Source organism: Rosa chinensis, chromosome 3 (assembly GCF_002994745.2).
Source record: "Rosa chinensis cultivar Old Blush chromosome 3, RchiOBHm-V2, whole genome shotgun sequence".
NCBI lineage: Eukaryota > Viridiplantae > Streptophyta > Magnoliopsida > Rosales > Rosaceae > Rosa > Rosa chinensis.
In genome coordinates, this window is record NC_037090.1 from 48,217,200 (window position 1) to 48,233,479 (window position 16,280).

At 37.0% G+C, this 16,280-nt stretch overlaps 2 protein-coding genes and 1 long non-coding RNA gene across 5 annotated transcripts; 1 reads left to right on the forward strand and 2 right to left on the reverse strand.

The window, feature by feature from the left end:
• Window positions 1-19: 19 nt before the first annotated feature.
• On the reverse strand, window positions 20-6,462 carry LOC112194675 (ATPase family AAA domain-containing protein At1g05910). Its single transcript, XM_024334893.1, has 2 exons — window positions 6,249-6,462; window positions 20-2,841 (listed from the first exon to the last, which is right to left on the reverse strand). The coding sequence occupies exons 1-2, from the start codon at window positions 6,460-6,462 to the stop codon at window positions 20-22; spliced, it is 3,036 nt and encodes a 1,011-aa protein (XP_024190661.1).
• Window positions 6,463-8,162: 1,700 nt separating this feature from the next.
• LOC112193085 lies at window positions 8,163-12,252 on the reverse strand. 2 transcript variants are annotated; one of them, XR_005807744.1, is made up of 5 exons: window positions 11,742-12,252; window positions 11,058-11,082; window positions 10,571-10,631; window positions 9,602-9,695; window positions 8,163-8,355 (listed from the first exon to the last, which is right to left on the reverse strand). It is a non-coding gene; the product is annotated as an uncharacterized LOC112193085 (long non-coding RNA). The 2 variants fall into 2 exon arrangements; XR_002933770.2 differs by having other exon boundaries at window positions 11,058-11,807.
• Window positions 12,253-12,600: 348 nt separating this feature from the next.
• On the forward strand, window positions 12,601-15,651 carry LOC112193086 (superoxide dismutase [Cu-Zn] 2). Of its 2 annotated transcripts, XR_005807743.1 has the most exons (8): window positions 12,601-12,725; window positions 12,807-12,908; window positions 12,994-13,089; window positions 13,168-13,199; window positions 13,278-13,353; window positions 14,483-14,555; window positions 15,126-15,179; window positions 15,379-15,651. XR_005807743.1 is itself a non-coding variant. In XM_024333115.2 (7 exons), exons 1-7 carry the CDS (start codon window positions 12,635-12,637, stop codon window positions 15,405-15,407), a joined length of 480 nt encoding a protein of 159 aa, XP_024188883.1. In that variant the 5' UTR covers window positions 12,601-12,634; the 3' UTR covers window positions 15,408-15,651. The 2 variants fall into 2 exon arrangements, 1 of the variants encoding a protein (XP_024188883.1); XM_024333115.2 differs by lacking the exon at window positions 14,483-14,555.
• Window positions 15,652-16,280: the final 629 nt, after the last annotated feature.

Here is a 16,280-nt window from a genome sequence, read left to right on the forward strand (position 1 = left end):
TTTGTTTGTTTTTAGAAAATCAGAAGTTTGCTTCATCCTCTGCAAATTTAGACAAGTACTTGAAAATTAAATTCATAGGTGGCAATATATTGCTTTTGTCTCTGTCCCCGATGTTGAAAATGTCCTTCACAATTCTTGCGTAAAGCCTCTCCAGCTGTGGAATGTCACAAGTTTCGGTCCGCTGCACAAAAAGCCTCTTTTGTGCCTCGTAGCTAGGATCCAGATTTACCTTACGAAGTCGAGCACTCGCCTTTGTGACAACAGTTACATCTTCTGGGCCACCTTGAGCAGCAATCTCGTGACAATATGCAATCAGTCCAGGGCCCATCTGTGACTGCAGCATTCCCTGTACCACGTATCCAAGCTCATAAGCTCTACTAACAATCCTAGCCCCATTGTAATCATCTCCATTATAAGCCTTTGCATTGGAAACTATAAGATCAACATCTTGCATGAATGCTTCACATGTAACATACAGCCCAGAGTCAACACGCTGCAGCAGGGTCGCAACATCCATAGGATTTTGGATAATTGAGTGATAGTTTGGAGCATCCTCATCCAAGATGGGATGGTGAAAAGCACTAAACCTCTCATCGGATAGAATTCGATTGCAAACATCTCTGAGGCACATCTGCAATAGGCAAAGAGCACGCTGCTCAGATTCTACCTTGGCGTTTGACTCTGACACCTTTGGACCGCTTGCCACTTTTGGAGCCTTCGGAAGTTCAGCCTGAGACCTTTTATTCCTGCCCTCCAACAAGACTGACAAGGCAGCTTCGATCAGACGGTCAAAAAACAAACATCTGTCTTCATTAGATGGCGTACCGGTCACCTGATAGACAGAACGTTCGGAGAATATTGAAGAGGTGATGGCATCAACTTCAGATGACGTTGCAAGTAGTAATATAGGTAAATCAGATGGAACTTCTTGTAGCAAAGTCAGAAAAACCGCGCCGAGCTGCTCATGTGCCCTGCCCCACCACAGATTGAACTGTGGCAAGTAGAGAATGGATGGCGTCGTTCTCCTTGCTTCACCAAAAATATGTACCAGCGCTTCCTCTGGTGTCTTTGCACTAGGGTCAGATAGAAGAGATGCAAGTCCTAGACAATGAACAGGAAACTGGTTGAGTTCATGTAAAATAGCAGGCCCTAGATGATCCAGGCCAGAACCTTCACCACCACATAGAAGAAACCGAGGCCTGTAAACAGGAGGAATGGCAGAGCCACAAGCAGACAGGCCGGAAAGCTTGGTCAATTCTGATGACACTGCAATCGGAGGAAAAATATCGGATATATAGCTCATGGCTTTTTGTAGATGCCTCTGCAGGCATGGTGCAACTACTAAAGACAATGGCCTAGAGTGCACAGCAGCACCTCTGTGAGCAGCTGGGGTGATTGTTGACATGGCTTCAACAAAGTGATACTTTTCAACCCTTACTGAATCAACATCAATTACAAATTTATCATCACTTGTGTAGACCTGAGGATATTTGTCACGGAAAGCACGAATGACAGCTTCAGTGCAAAGAGCCTTTAAATCAGCACCACAGTATCCAACACAGCTAGCTGCAAGCTCCAATTTTAACTCATTCGAAGGAGGATGCTTCCATTTCCGACTGTGAATGTCTAAAATTTCAGCACGGGCCTCACAGCCAGGCAAAGGAAAGTTGAATTCACGATCAAATCTACCGGGGCGCCGCAAAGCTCCATCAATTGCATCAACTCGGTTGGTTGCTCCGAGCAAAACCACTTTTCCACGGGAATCAAGACCATCCATGAGAGCAAGCAATGTAGACACAATAGAATTATGAGTTTGCTCTTGCCTGCTGGATCTTACAGGAGCCAGGCCATCTATTTCATCAAAGAATATGATTGAAGGTTGATTTCTCTGTGCTTCCTCAAAAAGAAGTTTCAATTGTCTTTCAGCCTCGCCAACCCACTTGCTTAGCACATCTGCACCCTTCCTCATGTAAAAACTAACTTTCTGGCCAGCCTTGGATGCAGCAGAGGCTAAGGCTCTGGCAATTAATGTCTTCCCAGTACCAGGAGGACCACATAACAAGACACCCCTTGGTGGGGTGATATGATTACTCGCAAAGAGATCTGGATAGAGTAAAGGAAAGAAAACCATTTCCTTCAGAGCATCAATATATTGAGAAAGCCCCCCTATATCCTCAAAACTGACACTACGATCAACCAGCTGCAGAGGTTGTATGTCTGTCCCTCCCTCTGAGCTTGGCCCAGCAGTTTGAGCTTGGTCGAGCGCAGAATCATCAGTCCTTGTAATTCGATGACGCTTGTGAACTGGGGATCCACACTCTCTTACATCCTTACCGACCTTTGGCCCCATTCCTTGATCAACAGAGAACCTGTCGACTTGGACTTGTGAACGATTTCGATTTCGAAAATGATACCGTCTTCTTCCATCTTGGCCCTCACCAATATCACCATCATCTTTCTGACCATCATCATTGTATTCAATATCCTGGTCAACCGAACTACCAGGATCATCATTGTCATACCCAAAAATTATATCTTGAGTTGAAATTGTGTTTGAGCGACGAGGTCGCAATCCTTCACGTCGATCATGCTTGTAAGGTGATGCTGCTGCATCTTGATATGCACCCGGATTCTTGATAGAGGGTTTCATCATGTCATTGGAACTGTCTGATACATAATCTGTATTGAGGGAGGCAATCGGAGTAGTGGTGCCATGGCGCATCATCTCACCAATTCTGGAGGCACCACCTCTCTTCTTTCTTCTCCCTTTGTCACTCATCATGCTACTCGTCTTGTAATACAACTTGCTGAGCCGCCGACCATATAACCGAGGGTTTTGCCCTATTCTTTGAAAAGACAAATAAACACATAAGATATAAAAAATAAATTAAAAAAAAGACAAGTGCCTTTTCCAATTAATTTAAGTTACCTAAAATAATTAAGTAATAAATAATTTCTATCTACAGTCACCTCATTTAATATCAAAATAAATTTAAAACAATCTGATTTAGAATTTTCTTAAACTAAATTTATTGAATACTTTGGTGTAGTTATTACTAATTAGACCCAAAGTCAACTCTTTTTAATTAGATTTAATCAATATATTATATATTATTTATTTGAGAATCAAAGTCTTTCTTACAACATCTATATTAAAAAAATATAAAAATAATTTGGATTAACAAAAAAATCTTTATAATTGTCTACTTTTTCAGCCCCTTCATAATCAACTTTTGGTTCTGTTATTGGAGGAAAGTACACAAAAAATGTAGACAGCTCCCATACAAAATTCTTCGTGATTGAATTGATAGAGATAAAAAAAAATAACAAAGTTTTCTCAATAACTTTTTTCCCTAGACCTAAGCGAGCGACGTACAACTTCAGGCGTAATCAAGGCGTTGGTCGGGTGTTGGTCCAACACCCCTGCTGGCCTTGGTCTCACATTTGTTGGTGCTACTACCGAACGGGTAGTTTTGCCTTCTAAGGCTTTGCCCCAGCTGGTTTGGCTTGGCTTTGGCTTAAGGTTGACAGCAATGATTTGGCATTGGTTTTAGATCTCCTGGCAGCACTGTGGTGAGGTCCTGGCACAAAGTCGAGGGACGGTGAAGAGGGTAGCATGGGATGGATCTGGATCTCCAATCTATTTTTTTTTTCCAGGCGAAGGTGGAGGCGACTTCAGCATCGAAAGTCTGTTAGGATGTGGTGTGTTTGGGGACTTGGTTCGGGTCTCTTGCACGAGTGTGTCTACGGCTCAGATGGCGACATCGAGGGGTGCTGGTAGTGTTCCTTGCAGTGGCAGCGGGGGTCGTGGTGCTTCGGATGGATCTGCACAGTGAAGCCATGCTTGCATCGGTGCTAGGCTGTTGTTTTGGGCCTTGGGCTAGGGCAACTCTTATGAGCCTTTGGGTTGTGGCCCACTTAATTTAGTTTTGTTTTTTATTTCGAAAAAAATTATCAATTTGGCCATTCAACTATGACTTAATTGACACTTTGGTTACTCTATTTTTTAAAATATCACTTTAGTTACTCAAGCTTAGATTTATTCACAACATAGTCTTAAAGTGCTCTGAGGAACGATTCTTTCTGTCGACCTCATAGGGGTGTTTCATTTTTGTATTGCTTGCTGAATCTATATAATGTTTCACTTTAATGACTGCCGCTAAATTCTCCATTACACCCGTTAAAACTAAGGACATTTTGGTCCAATTACTAAAAAACATTAAAATTGGGAACAATTTAAAAAAGAAAAATACACCACTAAATTTGGCTATATTTATTTATTGGAGAAGCGAGAAAGATCAAGCTTAGTGTCTTTTCTAGAAGAGTAAAATAATCTCTGAGAAAGTTTAGAACTTTTCTTTTTGCCAAAATATCTTGAAAAAAAGAAGAAGAGGAATTCGGTACTCAATTTGACCAAAATGCCCTGAAATATGAGTTAATTACAAGAATTTAACAGTGAAGTTGACGGTAGTGACCAAAGTGATAGACAATGTTTAAGCTGAGTGCCTAAAGTGAAATTATTAAAAATATAGTGACCATAGAGTCGATTGAGTTACAGACTTACAGATGGGTGACGAAAATGATAATCTTTCTTTTTATTTGTAATAAATTCCTTACTTGTGTAGGGAACTATGCTTGTTAGTTAGTTACTTCCTTAATGAGCGCTAATGAGTGTAGTACTTTGCCTAGTTACTTCCTTAATGAGCGCTTATAGGCTCACTTTATTGAGTGAGCAAGATACGTCTAATGAATGGACCTATTCTATGTATCATCGTGGTATCAGCACAACTTTTTGTCTATCTATAAATGGTAGCGGAATTATATGTAATGGTCATTTTGGCCTGATCCTCTATTAATGAAAATCCTTGGAATGACTTGTTAAAAAATATATATATATATATATATATATATATAAACAAATTATTAAATATACAGATTTAATTATTCAAGGGTGTTTTGATATAATTAAGGAGCTATACTTAGTTTTTGAATATTCAAAAAAGTAAATTAAAGGTTTAATACTTAAGAGAGGTTCAAAAATTAAATTTAGAGGTCCAACTAGAACTACCCGAAAAGATTTAGGGAGTGAAATTTGCACTTGCCAAATTGTAAACCACACTCCCACTTTCCATATTTTATATTTTTATAATTTTCTTTACATGTCTTTCCCCTTCTACCCTTAAGAAACTTTCACTCTCTCCCCTCACGAGAACTTCCCCTATGCTTTCAAACGAGTTTATGAAGTCCCAAGTGAAAGCTCTCGGCGACGAAGATGGTGGAGGCAGCGACTTTGATTGAGAAGATCGTGGCGAGGACACCCATAAGGATGCACATGTAAGGAATTACCATAATACTTACTGCTAGTTCTGTTGGAAAATTTGGTCGATGGATGCTACTTCTGTCACCAGATTTCGTTTCCTACAAAATTCCACAAATATAATGTTTTATTAGTAAATAAATATAATCAAATTAATGTCATAATAAGCTGAAAATAGAAGATCAACACTTATCTTTTAGATTTGCGAGCCACCACCAAATGATTACACTTCAAAAAGAGTTTAAGGTTGAGGCGTGTAAACACTGCCCTTAAGAGTAGATTTCGCCCCTCGGAGACAATGTCTCGGTGTAGCAGGTTTGTGGCGCCCTACCCTCTAGGGTACAACAACCTCGATCCTTGTAGGTGTACACTCACAATACTCGGATCGTATCGAACAACTTGAAACTTTCTTTTGGTAGAATAGATAAATTAAAGGAAACACATGAATACTTTGAGCTCGGAAAGGAAACAAAGGAGGTTGAATTTCTGTTGTTTTTTTTATCTGGAAAGCTAGGGATTATATATATGGCAGGAATGATCAATGCAATGACAATTTAATAATAGCAATTAAGTTATGTAACTCATGTAACCGAAAGGAATATTATGACACTGATTAGGAAGAGTCAAAACGTCTAATTAGGAATGACATTTATACTCTGTAACTTATGTAACAGAAAGACAATATATATCTTGACATTGATGAGTAAATCAAAACGGAATAAAGCAAATAAGGAATGAACCACCATAATTGCAGATTTTGACCAAATAATGGTATATGAGTAAACTGATGAAATCTTTGTGTCAATCACAATCAAAGAGAGTTAATTACTATTACCATATGCAATTAAACTAATGGAGGTTTCGAATATAGCTGGTATTTTGAAATATTCTAATTAAATTCCAACAAGTTCCACCGCCGTAATTGGAATACCTGGAATAGGGAAAGGATTAGCGCCGCCGTCTAAAGGGTGAGGACAATTTGATGAATTAGAGGATTCACCCATAAGGTACACGTTCTCGGGGCTCATGGATTTCTGCTGGTACACCACAGACGACGTTGCTATGTTCCTTATGTTGTTCATGAGCATATACCCCTGCTGCGGGTACGGATTCATGCCGTCTGGACCGCCGTCCATGTAGTCCATGTGGTCGCCGCCGCCGCTGTGGAGATGTAGAGGTGAGGAATGTGGTCCAAGTGGTTAAGCGAACCGATGGAATTGTCGTAGGAATTAGAGTGGAAGTGGAAGATGGGAGCCGGAATTAGACCCTTGTACCAATCTGACGCTTGTATCTTGTGAATCAACCACAACGATGAGGAAGAAGATGATGTTGAACCAACTGAGATTTTCAATCGTTTGCTATTAGTTTCAATCTTGGTTTGCAATTGGGATTTTGGGTGGGTTGCAATACTAAAAATGGCTTTGAGATCGTACTTGGAGTTGTCGTTGTAAATGACACGAGATTGGATCTCACTCAAAATTGGATTTTCTAGCTTTCTGGGGACGAAGACCAGTTGAAGGAGAAATAACTTTTTAGAAATAACTTAAAAGGGTACTAATGGAAAATTGGAAACTCACATACCACAAAGATGAAGAAAATATTAAAAAACAAAGAGGGAGTGTGGTTTAGGGCAACTCCAACCATTGGCACCATTTGGGGGTGCTATTCTCATTTTAGCACCCCCTTGTTGCACTATTCATATAGGACTTAATTCTCATCTCCAACCATGAGGTGCTATATGTGGGTGCTATTTTCACTATTTTTGACTAACATATAATATGAGTATAATTTTGATGAATATTATATTAAAAATATCTTAATTTAATTAAATAAGGTAAAAAAAACATAATTTAACATTTTATCATAATATTTAAAAATTATTCTTATTATTTAATGAATTAAAAAAAACTTTTAAATTTTTTTTTGTTGTTCTATTTACTGTTCCAACAGGTATATATTTTTCCACAATTTTCTGATAATTTTTTTTAAAAAAATTTGGAACAAAAAGGCCACAATAACCTTTCATTTAATAAGAGCCGTTGATAAGTTTTTTTTCCCTCAAATCTGAGCCATCAGATTTAAAATATATCAATTTGAGTAAAAAAAAAATTTAAAAAATTAAAGGCACATCGGACCGTCCATATTCTAAATGCAGCGATCTCAGCCGTGCGGTTTTTGACCGTTTCATGTCCCAACGGTCGGCAGCAGACAACCCAACATGGCGGGGCCCACTGGAGCAGGAAGCATGCAGGTCACTTTTCTCTCTCCAGCGCAATTGCGCGCGTGCTCTTCCTCCCCCCTTCTTATTTCCGTGCGTCCTTCTCCTCTTCATTCCCCAGCACATCTCTCTCTCACTTGGGCTAGGTCAGCCGGGCTTGTGGTCCCAGACCACTGTTCATCAGTCTTGGTCTTGGAAAAGTCTCAATTTTGAGATTTCAAATGAGCCCAAGTGCTATTTTTATGAGACCAACCCCCTCTAAAAACCAAGGTTGGAGATGAAAAGTCTCATAGTTGATCAAATTCTGATTTTGAACCCCAAAGTTGGAGTTGCCCTTATAATTTGGAGAAGGCAAATTTCACTCTCTAAAGATTTACTTACTAGAATAGGTGCCCGCGCGTTGCTGCGGGTTTTGGAATAGAATCTGACAGTTTTAAGGATGCAGAATATAGCTAAGAAGTATGTTTTATAACAGAAGATGTAGATCATGTTTTAGTATCACCACCACTAATGTAGATATTATGGTAATGTTCAAAAGATACTTACATTTGCTGTTCGAACAGCTTGCAAAAAATAGGTACAGTTGTAGGCTAACTTAATTACAATTATTGCTTGATGTACTTGTCAAAAACAGATGATGATGTCTGTTAGCATATGTGTTGCCAAAAGGTTGTTAGCCTGGTAGTTAACAGCTGTGGAGGTTGTCCAAAAAGTTGCTTCCTCCAGTTCTTTGTACATAAAAAGTGTCATCACACTTTAGTTTGTTTTCTCTTTGTTGAAGGTCTCCATGGATGATGCTGCCGGTTTAATGCTGCCTTCCCTGTCATCAAAATAGAGGATTAGCACTGATGTCAAATAAGTTGTGTTTTCTGTTGTTTTCCCATGTTACAACTTCTGTGTCACTGCAAATCATTTGATCACAAAGCTGAAAATGCACAACAAAGCAAAACAAAATTGCAAGATTTATTCAGAAATCAAACTGATCCATGGACAAATTCAAATCCTAAACAAATCCAAATTTAATTGAACTTTGGCGAGTACAAAATATTTTGAATCTAGAAATTGAGTTTGTAGTGGATGACATTTGCATATTGTTGTACCATCTAGAAATATTCAATTATGAAAATAGTATGTTTCATTATGACAAATTCAGAAAGGGGAAGTGGAGAGCTCAATAAGAAGATTGTAAAGGAAAAAAACAATTGCCAATACATCAATTCCAGTAGTAAGGATAGGACCTGGAAGAATATAAGCAAGGAGGGCCATTGATATTTTTGTTTTTTTTTGCATGATCCCATAGTACTACCCAGTTATGCAAGTAATTAAGGTAAGAGTTTTGTTTACAGCTAAAAGTGACACATGAACTCTAGAGCTAAACCAACTTTGCAGTAGTTATTTCAGGGTTTAACGCATACTGTAAACATATCAAAAGTGTATAAAGATTAGCTTTCTTCAAGTGTTCTTATTTTTTTAATTACTGTTTTGTTCCTATTTTGGTAGGCCTAGGATTTAGTATTCTTCTCTATCTGTCTCTACGCTATTGAAATGATCTGGAGTTGGTGAAGTTGATTTTGTCTGATCCATTTCTTTTAAATGATAGATTCTAATATTATCCGAAACAGAAGAGGTTACGAACATGAAAATGAAATCACATATTAAAAACCATGTGTGTGTGTGTATACAATGGGAAACTAACTAATTGCATATTGGAAAATTGAAGACAAAAGTAGAAAATCAGTAACACAAACCAAAAGAGAAGACACAAATCTGACTAAAAAGGTAGCAGCAAATAAAACATGTATATATATGTTTTAAAAAATATTGAAAGAAACCTGTAACTCATATAAGTAAAAATATAAGCTGATGAATACAACAAACACAGCTTACACTCTGTTTTACCAAGTTTAGTTTTTAGATGAGCATCACTTTCAGTCTTTCTATAGTTTTTAGATATCCAAAATACTGGATCTATAAGTATTTATGACCACTCTATTAACAGACCTCTTGGTTTGAGACTGATGAAAGTAGACTTATGACTTTGAACAAAAAGCTTTAGGTAAACTTACTTTGCTTATTCAACTTATCAATCTGCTCCTTCAGGATCTCGGGATCCTTCTTCAAAATCCCCACCTCCCTCACCCTCTTTCTTTCTTTCTTGTTCTGTTAAGTATAAATGACATAAACTGAGAAACGTATAATAAAGACCTAACAATCAAGAACACCAGAAAAGCATTGTAAATGAAGTAACATCTGCTGAAGTAGCATAAAGAATACATACATCATACTACCCAAAACTAATCTGGTTACAAAACACCCATGTATCTGGAAACACATCTATGTTCTTGGCCTTTTGGTTAAGTTCAAGTATATTTGTGCTAGTGTGTGATGCATACATTGTTATTTCAAATATAAGCATCGACTTTAGTCACTTAGTCAAACTTAATTCCATCATTACATAACAGTACACCAATTTGCGGTCTTATACGATTAAATCTTATTCCATAAAACAAATTCGGGCTAGTAAAAGAATAACAGTTAAAATTATGTCTTCATTATCTTTTCAGACTATTCTCTAAAAGAAAAGAAAAAAAATTAACAAAAGCATATTCTTACTTGTTCCTACTCAGATACTTCTTCTTTTATACAAATATTCCAGTGGTTTAAATGTGCAAAACCAGAAATTTTTGAAACATCAAAGGTAAAGAATAAACAAATTATGAAAACGCTATAGCTATGATCAATTCCACACAGTCTGATTTTACATCTCACTCAAAGATCAAAACAAAAGCCTAAAAGGGTAACTCAAAACAAAAGCATAAACACAAAATCCATTTTAGCTTTTATCTCTAACTTTAATCCTTCAAAACAGGCACTCCCAGTTAGCTCTTACTAATCAAATTTCTTTTACTCAGATACAAACCATAAATTCATTACCTGATTTTGATACAGAGCTAATGTTTATGAACTCATTCATGCAAATTGAATAATAATTAAAGTTTGCACAGTTTGGAGGTAGACAAAAGTAGGGTACTCACAATGATGATCAGAACACATCCAGGCTCTTGATTTCAAGTACGGCTCTTGGAAGCTGCTTTTCTGTATTAAATCAAAGATATAATAAGCTATCTAGCAAACCACTACAATCAAAACCAAATACCCAAATTCATGTTTTGCTTCCTTAGATGCATGTCAAAGATATAATAAGCCATCTCACCTAAAGCATAACATAAAAGGAAAACTCACAGATCATCTTGACCACAGATCACACTACTAAAAAATTGCCACTGTATGCTTTAGACGCATAAGAAACCTAACAACAATTAGGTACATATCTAGATCAAATCCATGATTATCAAAAAAATCTTATCAAATTCATTGATCAACTCATATTATGCAAACCTCTCTTAACATAAAACTCAGACTGGAGGTTTATAAAATTAAAATGTCAACAGATAATCATCTTTTTTTTTAATCAAACAAAAACATACCTATCAAACAATCATGCTTGGTCCAAGAACATACCTATCGATTCAACTGAGGATGTTCTCTGAGCACATGTTCACCACTGGAACTTTGTCAATGATTCTTGTTTCACATTCATACCAGACAAATAAATCTCCAAGCTATCAAAATATTGGGACAATCACAATTTCAAAACAGAAAGAGACGTACTTCTAAGACAACAAACATATATCAATTTGCTGGTTAAAAACAATGTACAATGACATAGGAAAAAAGAAAAAAAAAAAAACTGACTGAAAATAAGAAACAAACCAAAACGAAGCAAGAGGCCGACTCAATAACCTCTTATCTTAAATTGGATTGGGTTTTGGGTTAAGAGACTGCTTTGGGTTAATGTAGATAATAGAAACGGTTTTATCAACTCAATATGGATATCAGAACTTGGAATTTAAAGAATTACATGCATATGCATTTACATGTTAGATTCTATTATTAAGCCTTCAATTCCAGAACAAAAAACAATCTAAGAGATTCTAATAACATCCCCACCGATATAACATATAGTGAAATCATAACTTGAAACCTCTCCAATCAATAATCAACAACCCAGACCCGCAGACAAACAAAACCCCCAAAACGCAGAAACACATACCAATTCAAAACCACCAACAACAAAAGACCCACTCAAAAACCGAATCACACAGAAACTGACAAAAGCAATAGCAGCAGAAGCAGAAAACTTACACACAAACTCTTGTCAAACTCGCTAAAGCCACAAATTCGGTACTGTCGAAACTAAATCCTCTTCTCTCTCTCTCTCTCTTCAAACACCACAAACCTTTGTTCTTTTTTTTTTCTTTTTTTTTTTGGGTCTGAACGACAACCATTCTATCTCTCTCTCTTCAAAATCGACCCTCTGATCCAAATTAACAGCGACAGGCCCTAATACGACCAAACAAACCCGAAATCGCCAACAAAACAAAATCGCCAAAGAAAGTACTCTCCTACTTTCCTCGATCTAATTCCAATCTTCGTCTTCCCTCTCGTTACTAACATGAACTCCTCCATCACCGAAAACCCAAATCAGTCACATGCAAGGAACAAACAAACCCTAAATGGAAAGAAAACAAACACGATCACAACATGCAGAACCTATTCTCTGCAACTCTCTCCCAAGAACGCAGAGCTGAGGCAAAGACGAAGAGAAAGAAAAAAGGTCGCGTCCACTGAAACAAAGCATAAAAGGAAAACAAACACTATCACAACACCACTGCAATTCTCTCCCTCTCTTTTCACTCTATCAACAACAGAAACGCAGAGATCAGCCAAGAACGAAGAAAGGGAAAAAGGATCGCTTCTATCACCTCAGCGTCTTTTATACCCAGGCCAAACAGCAAACCGCAATTAAGCAAAGAATGGAGGGCAAAACCATAATTTCAAAATGTCAGCTCGGCTCGAGCCGATACTGTTCATAAGCCGATGAACAGTTAACTGAGAATTAGAAGATTATAAATTTGTGTAAATTTCAGAAATACTATTTTATCCTCCGCTTAAAGAAAAAAGAAAAAAAAAACAAAGAATTTTTTGTAGGTGGTATAAAAGTGGGAGGGTGAAGGGGATGGAATGGGGAGAAGGAAATGGGCAGTGTGAAAGCAGTGGCTGTCATCAGCGGGGGAGATAAGTGCCCCCTGCTCAGAGGCGCTCTTCAATTCGTGCAGGGCCCCCAAGGTTCTCTCTCTCTCTCTGTTCCTGAACAATTAATTCACACTTTTGTTAATTTCTAATAAAGATGAACATGAACATGAACAGGGCCAACCCATGTTAGAGGAAAAATTAGTGGCCTCTCTCCTGGCCTTCATGGCTTCCATATTCACGCTCTTGGTGATACCTCCAACGGCTGCAATTCCACTGGTTCCATCCATCTCTCTCTCTCTCTCTCTCAATTCTTTTTCTATTTACTCGATCGTTTATTCAATTTTGAATTCTGCTTTGTTAGGACCTCACTTCAATCCACTGAACAAGGCCCATGGAGCTCCTTCAGACAAGGACCGTCACGCCGGTGATTTGGGTAACGTCACTGCAGGCCCAGATGGTATGCAAAAATCATTTTCTATCTATTACTATGCAGCTACTATCTAGCAAGGAGTTGACTAAGCTTTGCACTCTGCAGGAGTTGCTGAGGTTTCTGTTGACGACTGGCAGGTAACCCAATTTCGACCATTCAAATCCTTTCTTTCATCACTAAGCTTTACTCCTGATATTATTTTTAAGAAATTTTAGATTCCACTAAGCGGACCTCATTCCATTCTTGGGAGGGCGGTTGTAGTGCATGCTGACCCTGATGATCTTGGCAAAGGTATGATATATAATACAATACTTGAATTTTTTATTGTCTTTCCAGTTTTTGCCCTTGTTGCTTTTCTTTTTCCTTTTAGCTGCATCTCTCTATTTTATTCTGTGGTTGTTTTTCCCATACATTTCTACATCTGCAGTTGCAGTTGGGAACCTTCTCCCACACGTTCAAATGCATATTTATCTTTTCTTTTTTTAATTTACTAACTTTCTCTTCATATGTAAGATTATTTATTCTTACAGATATATGAACAAAGGGTACCTTCTGATTTTCAGAAGTTCAACCATTTAAAGGCTGTTTATTTCAAAAAAAAAATATAAAAAAAAATATGGCCCTTGATTTTAAATTTCTTGACATTCCTCTTTTTGCTTGATAATAACTTAGAGTTCAAATCAGAGGAATAAGTATCAGTTTTTTTTTTTTTTTTCAATGATAAGGCTGCTAAGCAAATCCCCTTGAACCCACATCTAGTTAGTCTAGTAAAAAGCAGTAGAATTGTGCCAAAAAAAAAAAAAACAGGTTAAAAGTTAAAAGCATTAGACTGGTTCCAACTGGTGATTTCCAGGAAGTGAACTAATATAGCAATCTGCAACGAAGTTTGCCTCTCTATACATATGAGTGAAAGAAATATTATGATGTACGGGCTAGAAAATTGCTATCCTGGACTAGGGACTTGATTCTCCAGGGAGTACCAAATGATGTTGTCAATCAGAACTTCAGAATCACCCTCAACTTGAATGTATAGATAACCTTGCTGAATCACTTATTGTAATTCCTCCCTGAGAGCTAGTGCTTCAGTGATCAAAACATCAGAATAGCCAAGCTTCAAAGGCCTGAGTTGATTTTCCTTGCTGATCCCTGATTACAAAACCAGTTCAGCAAGATGATTCTGTTGAACAGAGCCGTCAAAGTTTAATCTAACAAAATTAGAATCTGGAGGATTGCATTTTATAGAACTCGGAATCAGGAATAATCAGTTGATACCGACCATTTTATCATTGTATGAACCAACTGATTGCTGAATAATCAGATGTTGTTTGACTTTTGAAATGTTTTCTGTTTCAAAAGTTTCAATCATGATGTATCTAATTGTTGAATGTACTTTGTGATGCATCTTGCACTTACCACTCAGATGTCAATATCATCACAAGTAAGACTTGAGCGCAGTCGGTCTTCATGCCCTAATTTTTTTTCACTGTGGCCAGGTTTGTGTCAATCGCACAGTACTCAAAGAAAAGCAGTCATTCACTTCATTGATTCAAAATGATAAAAAGTTGAACAAGTAAAGAAAAAGTTCTTAGCTCATTGCTTCATATCATACTTGAGAAACAACTTCTCTTGAATTTGTCTTGGCACTATATCTAATACAGGAGTTTGTCACTTTTATCAGTCTTGTAGTTCTTCTCACTGTTTTTAATATCATATCTTTTGCCTAGTAAAACCTGCGAGTGCGCATTTATTGCTAATATCTGTTTCACATGCTTTATGCCCATGTGTTTCTGTATGAGTGATTCTATGATAGTATGAAAGATGCATAATGATCCATTTAATTTCCACTGTAAAGTATTTTAATTACTGGTTGCAGTGACATCCAGTGCTTCTCACTTGGTTTTTCAAACACTTTGTTACTGAATATTCAAAGGGAGGCTAGCTTCTGCCTTAACTGTTGATGACTTGCTCTTCCATATTCAATTATTTCAAAAATGTGTTTTCTACTGGAAATGTCAGTACTCTGAAGTTCTTCTCTGATATCTATCTTATCTTCAATGCAATAGGTGGACATGAACTCAGCAAATCTACTGGGAATGCAGGAGCAAGAGTTGGATGCGGTACATATTACACTATAGTACCCTTTGGTTATTGCAGCCAAAATTTGTTTTATTTTTTATTTTTATTTTCCTGTAGCAGGGCTAGGCGAGTTTTTTGTTTTTGTTTTTGTTTTTGTTTTGTTTTGTTTTATTTTTATTTTTTTCCTTCCCTCTTTTCATACACCTAATGTTTGGCCTGATACATATTGATCTTGAGCAGGTATAATTGGCCTTCAGTCGTCTGTTTAAGAGGGATGTTAATGGAAGCACATAGTAGATGACTTCATAAATGTGGCTTCTCTTCTTTTGTATTTTCATTTGTGTAAATTGATCTTGTGTAATAATAGTATGTGTATTGGTACAATAATGCCACAAGGGGTTAAAAAAAGAAAAAAGAAAGAAAATAAATAGACAGCTGCAAGGATAAATTACACTATGAAAGGTAATCTTTTTGTTTACCACATCTTGTTTATCTTGAATTGTATGGAATAATGTCTTGCTTGTATTCATCAAGGAGGTTTATATAGTAGTACAATCATGTACATACAAGGAAAAGTAATAAATCCTATTCTAAATCAACTCTAGCACTAATGCTAATTGATACACAAAATAAATCATAATAAATTTTAATACAGCTCATGTCAACAGTTTATGTAATGGCGGTATCAATGACTTCAAAATATTCTCTTTGAAGCACAGAATGAGTAAAATTTCGCCAACTTCAACCTTGACCTCATTTATCAATCTGCCCTTAAATTTACCAGTTGATGACTTGCATGAAAGTTTCGAGTGGAGCTATAGTTGTGAAACTAGTTTAGAAACAGCCTCGAGCTTCAGCAAAGCAGAAAGCTTCTAGCAGAGCTGTAGTTTATTTATTTTTTTTTATTTTTTTTATTGTTTAAGGAAAACTGAATTAGGAGAGAATTGAGTCATGTTTTTGTTAATAATAGGGGACTCTTTATATAGAGGATTACAAGCATAGAGATAGAGTTGTACATGGAAACATAATCGTACATTGATTGGATATCACCTAAGATTCTCCGAGAATATCTCTAATATAAACCATATTTCAACTAGAGCAAGTAACCTCGAGTTTGGGCCAGATACATATTCTGGATTTAC

Excerpts from the sequence above, each read along its gene's own strand:
- LOC112194675 (XM_024334893.1), bottom strand. The coding sequence starts at position 6,462 with ATGGACTACATGGACGGCGGTCCAGACGGCATGAATCCGTACCCGCAG. Across the intron at positions 2,842-6,248 it reads TAATCCTTTCCCTATTCCAG|GGCAAAACCCTCGGTTATAT; the intron begins GTATTCCAATTA and ends TTCAAAGAATAG.
- LOC112193086 (XM_024333115.2), top strand. The coding sequence starts at position 12,635 with ATGGGCAGTGTGAAAGCAGTGGCTGTCATCAGCGGGGGAGATAAGTGC. Across the intron at positions 13,090-13,167 it reads CGTCACTGCAGGCCCAGATG|GAGTTGCTGAGGTTTCTGTT; the intron begins GTATGCAAAAAT and ends TGCACTCTGCAG. Across the intron at positions 15,180-15,378 it reads AGGAGCAAGAGTTGGATGCG|GTATAATTGGCCTTCAGTCG; the intron begins GTACATATTACA and ends GATCTTGAGCAG.